Genomic DNA, 9,158 nt, shown 5'->3' with positions numbered 1-9,158 from the left:
TTCAATAAAACTGTGTTCGGTGTTTCATTCAGTTTCATAATAACATATTTACACAACGATGAAAGTATATATCAGTCAAAACATACTGCAATTTACAAGATTATCGCAATCACTAGAACCGCTCAGTCGAGTCAGCTGGTCGGTGCTCGGTTATTTGTTACTCGTTTACAAGACGTTATTTGATGATAACGTTGCCGCTGTGCCTGATGTTATCACACCTCTTCTCCCATGAATTAAAGGGTGTGAAGACTCGCGCACAAAGAAACGTCTCATGACGGTAATCTGACCTAGTTTCGAATGAGGTGTAACAGAAGTGTTAGACACCACCATCGATCCCAGAAAATAGCTACCGTCGGTAATTAGACACCAGTGTCAGGGGCGTAGCGAGCGGGGGGGGGTGTGGGGGTGTCACCCCCCCCCCAATAATTTGGTCGCTGTCGGCAAATTTTGGGTCTGTCGGCAAAAGGAGAAAAGGTGAAGAGAGCGGAAGGGGAAGAAAGAAGGAAAGCTGAATAGAGAAAAGGAGAACGGGAGCTTCTTCCGTGCCAAATTTGACTTAAAATATGCACCAGATTGCATCTAAGGACGTTTCAAAACTAAAAATTTTCCAAAGGGGAGGGGTAGATCCCCTACCCTTAGACCCCTCCCCCATTTCAGTCACCACTTCCAGATCCGTCGGCAAATCAAATTTGACTTAAAATATGCACCAGATTGCATCTAACGACGTTTCAAAACTAAAAATTTTCCAAAGGGGAGGGGTAGACCCCCTACCCTTAGACCCCTCCCCCATTTCAGTCACCACTTCCAGATCCGTCGGCAAATCAAATTTGACTTAAAATATGCACCAGATTGCATCTAAGGACGTTTCAAAACTAAAAATTTTCCAAAGGGGAGGGGGACATCCCCTCCCCTTAGACCCTTCCCCCATTTCAGTCACCAATGCCAGATCCGTCGGCAAATCAAATTTGACTTAAAATATACACCAGATTGCATCTAAGGACGTTTCAAAACTAAAAATTTTCCAAAGGGGAGGGGTAGACCCCCTCCCCTTAGACCCCTCCCCCATTTCAGTCACCACTTCCAGATCCGTCGGCAAATCATATTCTCCACACCCCCCCAACAAAAACCTCTTCGCTACGCCCCTGACCAGTGTACAGTCAATACATACAGCTACGGTCAATACCCACAACACAGTGTACATAGCAGCGATGGACATCTTAAGTCTAGATAATAGATAACAATGTATCACGTTTCATTACTGTCTGCATTTCGTAGCGACAAGAAGAAAACTTCACTTGCAAGCAACGGAATGTAGGGGCGAGTCTTTAATGCCCGCAACATGACACAACATTATAATACTACATATGGAAACCCGGTGATAGATATACACGTAGTCTACGTTTGATGCTTTTCGCGTATTAGGCGCGTGCAGAACTTTTTTTCTGCTCACAACCGACGTGCCCAACAATTGATGAATTTGTTGATATTATGCAGGCTCATTAACCTGGCAATACTCGCATACGGTTAGTCAGACTGAGCGTTGAAAGGAGTAACAGTTTGTGTGGTTTGAAGTAAAACAAACAAGAAATGGATAGCATAGCTCGTTCGTTCTTGAAATAGAAGATAATTTTTATTTGGAAAATTGCAATGCACAAGAAATAACACAATGATGAAAAAGGGTATTTCTTTTCCATTGTTTTCTACTGATTTTATAAAGGACCCTTCACAATTTTAATCAGGTTTGTTGAAATCCCTTGATCATGCCTTACCAACACATGACCTCTAGGCATCACTCATTTGCAGTTATTGTTACATGATGTATGACAGACTTGTATAGTTAGTCTGTCTACTCGTACTCTAGCATATCCACCTCCGCAGGGGCGTATCCAGGATTTTCCAATAGGGGGGGGGGGCGTCAGGCATGAATGATCGCCGTCCTGGGGGATGGGTCTAAGGGGAGGGGTGGACAAGAAAATTTTGGGATTAACAAACCCTCTAGATGGCCGGAAACGGCACTTCCCGAGGTTTCCAAGCGGCATATACCCAACTTTAAAATAGGGATGTCATGTCCGAAATATCTCATAATCAGGATCCAAAATACCTTTTTTTTTATTTCGGGTGTTATTTTGGGAAAATTGCCCCTGTCAATCTTGTTTCAGGCGCAACGTTAGAATGTTCGAGAGCTCTTTTATATTATTCGATGAAGAAAATGGCCTCATGCAGGCTATTATAGGCCTATACACATGCAATACACAATTACACATAGTTACATTCCTAGGTACCGATTGCCAGGGCATCCAGGTGAAACGTGTATTAAGCATTACCCTGGTAACATGAGATTCTCAGCTGTTCGAGGGAACATGTACGTGTGTAGGCCTACATAGGGCCTATATGAATACTATGAGGGTGCATATATGTACTATATCAATACCGTGGGCGCAATAATACATTTTGTTGTTATAGGGCCAATGAAGCCTACAGTCAACTATTCTTGCTTTATAAAGACGCTTCATTTGAAAAGATCGCACTGCGTTTATGGTAGGCGAGAAATGAAGCTAAAAAAGAGCCGTACATTAACGATGATGCATAAATGTAGGCATGAAAATATTCTTATCCCTAGCATTTGGTGGGTGGGGGGGATATGGTGTATTACATCCCATCCACCCATTTTCATGGGGGGATATATCCCCCCTTCCCCCCCCCCCAGGATCGCCGCCCATGGCCATATGTGATCCATTTTTCGACCTTAATAATAAGCAACATTTCCAGTAAATATGGACACAAAATGCACAATTTAGTATGGCTGGCATGTCACTTAGTGTTTATAGTGATAATACAAACACAATTACCATCTATGTTTCTAAAACTATTATGCCGCCGAACTTCGCCAGAACCTTTTTTTGGCAAACAAAAAATAAGGCATACGGGAGGGGGGGGGGGGGTTGAGCGATCACCGACATCTCACTTAAAGGTCGTCATCAATTTTTTTTTTTTTTTTGCTAAACTTTTTTTTTGGGTGACGGCCAATAGGGGGGCGCGCGCCTGTTGCGCCCCCCCCCCTGGATACGCCCCTGCCTCCGTACGCGTACTCGACCATGTGGATTTGTACTCTTACAGACCTGTCAACCTGTTTGACCCCAAAATAGGGAGAATAACATTTTTCAGGGCCAAAAAAAAAATAGGGAGAACGAGGGGAAAATAGGGGGGTTGGTAATTTTCAACTGAAATGATATAAATACTCCTAAATAGGTATAGTCTACTTATGCAGTACAGTGAGAGAAACGTCCAATTAGTGTTTCTTGTTGTAGTTTACAGCAGCTCGCTTCGCTTTCTCCAGGGTTTCTTTAGTAGGCTTCCATTTGAAACAGGGAACAGTGGACTCTGGGTACTGTGACTTCATGGCTAATATGCTAGATAGAGTCCCATCAAGCTTGAGACTTGACCGACTGTCTGTCTTGTTCTTGCGAACTACACTGAATAGCCTTTCCTGTTTAGCGTTACTGTGGGGAATTACTAAGCATAGGACTAATTGTTGGCTATTTTCAGAAATGTCGCAAGTGATGAAACATTAAAAAACCGGGAGAATAGAATATGAAACCGGGAGGCCGGGAGATTCTGGTAAAACCCGGGAGTCTCCCGGTTAAACCGGGAGAGTTGACGGGTCTGCTCTTATTCGGTACACATTCAATAGCAGTATAGGAGCTAATGCAAAATTTCGTACTCGTACTCGTAATAGTGAAACAAGCTATTACACTTTGAATTGAATAATTTTCTTCGCTTCACAAACTTTGGAATTTTGCAATCATACTTCGTAGTTACTTCATGTAGTCAAAAGAAAAAGTTAAACAGTATCGAAATGAAATAAATAACAAGGAATTAAGAACACATATTTGTACATCCCCTTACACATATGGTCACTTTTATTACTGCCCGTGTCAAGATGAGCATGGATGGATAGATTTAGCTGCTACTCTTAGAAACCATGTGCAATAAATGCTGAAACGGCTTGCCATGTAAGTTTGCTACTCTGAATGTTGTGTCGAATGCAATGGAAAGGTGAATGTTAACTCCGCCTTTTATCCTGACCACGGTGACTCGGTTCGACGAAATGGCTGAAGTTTTACGGGAATTGGAGCAAGCTGCTCAACTTATAATGGTATGGTTTGTCATCTTATAATGAAAGTCAACATACAGATGTTGTTACGTACTTTTAAGTTCAATGAGAGATATTCTGAGGGTTTTCTGCGGTCAGTATTAATTGTTAAACGTGTTGTGACTGTGACCGGTGGTTGTCGTTAAACTAGACCCGGGCTATACTTAGTTAAGGCCAGATACGTATGATATACTGCTAAATCGTCTTAACTTAATATTTAGGCTTATATAAAATTGCCACTACTCACATCTAATCTATGTAAAGTTCAGTCCTCGTTCCGAGCAAGTGTCACTACCAAGAAGATAGAAAACAGTTTTTCATTTTATCGCAGGCACCACCATCAGTTGTCAGCCAAAGTCAACGCCAAGCTGCTGAGAATGTCATTCTAACCTTTAGAAGATCAAAGTCACCATTTGAAGCATGCCAGTTTATGTTAGGTGAGGAAACTGCCTGGTGAACTTCAGTGGAAGTTACCAAAGAGCTCTAACGAGTAACGTTATCATTATGTTTATAAAGTAAAGTTTACTAAAAGTAAACAAAATATAACACAAACTTGTATTTACATGTTCTCTTTGTCCCTCTACAATCTATCTCCTACCTCCCCTCCTCCCCTTGTTGGTTTCTTTCTTCTCTCCACCTTTTGTCTACTAATCTTCTTACTTCAATCTCTTTTGTGTTCACCTTGCTCATAAACCTATCTGTATTCTGTGCTTGTATTTTGTCCCATGTAGTTTCTGTTAGTTGTCATTCAGCCTCTATCATTCAGCCTACTTACTTTTACTTATTGTTTACGAAAGTCACGCCTATTTGCCCGGCAGCCAGCAGAATAGGTGAAATGCAATATGTTTTTTGCCCAGATGAATAAGGTGCATGCTAGTGCTCTGTCTATTCTTCCAGGTACTGGGTGAATAAGACAATGCATCACATCATATTCTCTGACATCTGGATGAATAGTAACTAACACTGCCACTCTTCCCCCAACTGCCAGGCAAATAAGAATAATATCTTGTTATTCACCCAGCAGCCAGAGAAATAATAAACATGGAATCGCATGTTGAGAGCACATGTTCTTTATCTAGTTAAATGTATTTATGTTTTGGCCATATGCCTGGCAGCCATGTGAATAGGAGGATATTGAAATTGCACTTTAGTTGACGATTCTCATCTCTGTAATGTTTTGAATTGTGAATGTTGTTTATAAATCTCTTTTTTCCCAAAAGTTGCAAAGTGTTGTGTTGGATAGAACATTGTGGAAGCTCATTGAAGGACTGTTATTCACCCTATGGTTTCAAAGAATGTAATTTGAATATTGATCACATTGAACCCATATTGCTTGGCACTTCACCGATAAGTGTGGAATGGCTTTGTGCGGTAGTGCAAATTTCACACAACCGGTAGTGTTGCTACATGAATCCCGGTATCGTAACTATAATCGGGATTTTCCTCAACTTTCATCTATGGTTCAAAGCACTTAGTTACGAGACTGTCAATGTCATACATTTAATATGCATAGCCAGAGCTATGTACATACTCTTACACGCACGGTTATAAAAAACAAAAAAACAAAAAAAATAACACGCTATATTAGGGCCTTTGTTTTTAAACAACACTTTCAAAAAGAAAAGCACAAACCTTGGAAAAAAGCAACCCACACCATCCTTCATTCATACTCGACGTACGATATTAGATTAACACATTCGCACGTGGATTAAACTTGTAATCCGTACACAAACAGATATTGGGGTTTCCCCACTTCTCCATGATATTGGAATAGGGCAACCATTCATGTTCAAAAGTTCACAATGAAAAGTTTTCAACTATCAACAAGTCACCACATGTTTGGAACTTCAGACAAGAAGAATGTAACATAGGGGCTATGTAAATACAGGATTATAAACTAACTACACGAGAATAGTACAGATTTATTTATATCGTTAATCGGCTGCTGTTTTCTCCACAAAATATACATTCAATACGTACAATATCCATCTTTCATACAAATGTTCTTAAAATTAAAAAAATGGACAAAGATAACTATAAATGACATTGTGGAACCCCCCGCATTAATAAACAAATCCATTCCATTACAGCATCAAATCTCAAGTACCATACTGCACTGTGTGTACCAGTACCGTACCCTAGGCTATAATAATATACAGTCCCGGGCAGCGAAGATGGATTTAAACTGGATATACTCCCTGCGGTTTTGGCTCATAAAATTATTAAATCTTATAATTAGTATACAAAAATGAGGTGAAATACATAAGGGTAAGATTTTGTTACATGGGAACTTTTACAATCATCATTTGAAGGAAGAATAAATAACGAAAAAGTCAGAATAACTTTGAGGTCCTGCAACTTGCTGAGCCGAAGTAACGTTAGATATTTGGTGTAGCCTAGGTGCAAATTACTACGTGAAAAGTCGATACGTTAATATATAGGTCTAGGCCAGTATGTAAATTGATCAGATATTATTCAAAGTAAGAACACAGAAACCAGAAAAAAACATGTTTTTTTTCTTTATTTCAAATAGGAACACGTATATATTTTTTATTATGTCCGGGATTCCCGGGAATGATACCGAAACGAATGTAATAACCGGTTGTTTTCCCAATACCGGTAGTAGTTACACAGTGCTTTGTGATCGGGATTAGTCAATACCGGGATCGGGATACCAGGATTCACTTACCACTTCAATACCGGGATCCCGCACAACCCTGGTGTGGAAATTGTATTACTATACACCTAAGTTCTGCACTCTGATTGGTTAATTAATTGCTGGAAAAATAGCGACAATCATTGTTATTCGGCGAATAGCCACTTAGCAAAGGTAATTGTAACAATAAAGGCATTTAATCCTTTTTTTTAATACTTTTTTCCTGCTCCAATTACAGAGAACAGCAAATCAGATTATGTGCTTTTCCAGGTTGCTTCAACAGTGAAGGAAGCTATGATTAGAGAATGGACCCTTCTAAGTCCAGAACAGATCAACCATATGCGTACCTTTCTCATGAAATATGTCACACAGAATATTGGGTAATATACTGAGCAGTAAACAGATCTTATTTATATTTTGACGAATCGCTTTGTCTATCAATAATACCTATTTTGTAAATTAAGTTCCATTGAAAAGGAAACAACTTGTTTGAGGAATTTTCTTGGTCAATTCCCTGCCTCAAAGCTCTTTTCATTGCTCAGATATAAATACTGAAAATTCTTTTGTCTATTGAAATATGTTCTTTGCTGTGTCATCTGTGATGCCATCTGCAGTTGCCTTTTTGTAGTAATATTTTAATTAAATGAAAATAACCTTAATTTAACGATGGAAGAGTAACTGGGAAGGTTTTTTTTTTAACCTTGTTTTTTATCAACTAGTTTAACATACCATGATTCCATGTTATTTGCTTTTTGCAGTATTTCCTGTATTCGCTGTGTTATTCCTGTTTTGCAGGTTATCAAACTATGTCAGAGAGCAGATGCTTCAAACAGTAGCAGTAATTTACAAGAGAGGAACCTTGGACACAAAGTCTTCAGGAAGAGAGGCCTTATTCCAAGATGTGTCTCAGTTGATTGCTAGTGGAAACACGCAGATGGTAAGTTCATGGCTGTGGCAAATGAACGAAAACTTAATAAATAATTAAGTTGGTATAACTGTTTCCCAATTACATATGATGAAGCTCATTATCTTAAACTTTGTGTAGTTTCCAAAATGTTAGTTTGGTATTTCATTAAATATTCACTGTAGTTGATAAAAAAATGCAAGTAAATGTTAATGAATGACTCAAATCACTGGACAAAGCCATATTTCAACATTGACAATAATTGGAAAGCTTTCAGAATATCAAAATTTGGACAAAACAAAATTGTATCCAATATTGCTTAGTTAAGTCGTCTTACCAGTTGGCTAGTCTACCTCATTCATTTAATAAAAGACATATTTCTTTATGGATGCAGCAAGAGAGGGGGAGGGGGGAGGGGGCAGTGCATGTGGGGAGCAAAAGGCAGTGGCTTAAGAGGGTGCAATGTTTAGAAAGCTTTCAGCATATTAAAATTGAATCAATAAATGCTTTTGTAATATGTCATGTTAGTTGGTTAATCTATCCCATTCATTCGTTAAAAGATGTTTTCTTTGTAATTGGATGAAGAGCGGGTGGGGGAAGGGGAAGGTTTGGGAGGAGGAAAAGACAGTGGGTAAGTTAAGTGCTAGAGAGAACCAGTCATGGAGAGTGCAAATCTTGTATCTCATTTTCTATTTGAAGTATTTTTATTTTTAAATATGGTATACCAAGGCAAAATTATGCAACATTACCAAATTACTATCAAATTGCAATAATATTTACCAGGAGATGCGTGCAATATAAAAGAAAATAGATGATATTTGAAGTTACTATGATGATAATTATTATCTCATCTCCCTAAATGTAATGTATAGGGAGATGAGATATTGTATTTCACCCCACATCAGAAATGTGAGGAAGTGAGTTGGTGAGTTTGTTAGTAAGTGGGTGTGCATGTGAGTGAGTAAAAATGTGTCACAAACTCCTCCTAGACCATAAGTCCGATCAAGTTCAAACTTGGTGGGTAGGTGCCTGACCATGTAAATTTGTGCCTGTGTGATTGATGACATCATAGGTTAAAGTTCAGAGGTCAAAAGTCAAGAAACCTAAAAACTGGCTTTAGCCGTTTTCTGCTTGTCAGCATGTAGAAAAAGCCATTAAACCACACAATATGTAGAGAATGATGAGACCAAAACTAGAATATTCCTTATTCGATGTTCAGGGTTTGGTCGAAAGGACAATGTAGGTTCAGAGGTGAAATTGGCCAAATATTGATACCTTGCATGAAACAACAGTGATGGTTAGGTAATATCGTTTTCTACTCAACTTTAAACTAAACTATACGTTAATAAACTGGATTCCAGCCTATTAACAAAGATGGCAACCAGATGCATTCAGAACTATCCCAACAATCACTTCTGTCATGGAGGAGATGAGATCTGCAACTC

General features: G+C 39.1%; 1 protein-coding gene across 2 annotated transcripts in view; it reads left to right on the top strand.

The window, feature by feature from the left end:
• The first annotated feature begins 4,014 nt into the window (after positions 1–4,014).
• LOC139962400 (exportin-4-like) overlaps positions 4,015–9,158 on the top strand; it is a 68,795-nt gene continuing 63,651 nt past the window's right edge. The window contains exons 1-4 of one of the 2 annotated variants that reach the window (XM_071962309.1): positions 4,015–4,156; positions 4,485–4,590; positions 7,048–7,189; positions 7,605–7,746. In XM_071962309.1, the coding sequence (XP_071818410.1) occupies positions 4,061–4,156; positions 4,485–4,590; positions 7,048–7,189; positions 7,605–7,746 (486 nt within the window). In that variant the 5' untranslated portion in view covers positions 4,015–4,060. The remainder of the gene's footprint in view (positions 4,157–4,484; positions 4,591–7,047; positions 7,190–7,604; positions 7,747–9,158) is intronic. The other variant, XM_071962310.1, reaches the window with a different exon arrangement.

The sequence above is a fragment of the Apostichopus japonicus genome, chromosome 21, assembly GCF_037975245.1.
Source record: "Apostichopus japonicus isolate 1M-3 chromosome 21, ASM3797524v1, whole genome shotgun sequence".
NCBI classification, from domain to species: Eukaryota; Metazoa; Echinodermata; class Holothuroidea; order Aspidochirotida; family Stichopodidae; genus Apostichopus; species Apostichopus japonicus.
The sequence above is the reverse complement of the archived record's forward strand: the minus strand, read 5'-3'. Positions and strand labels throughout refer to the sequence as shown.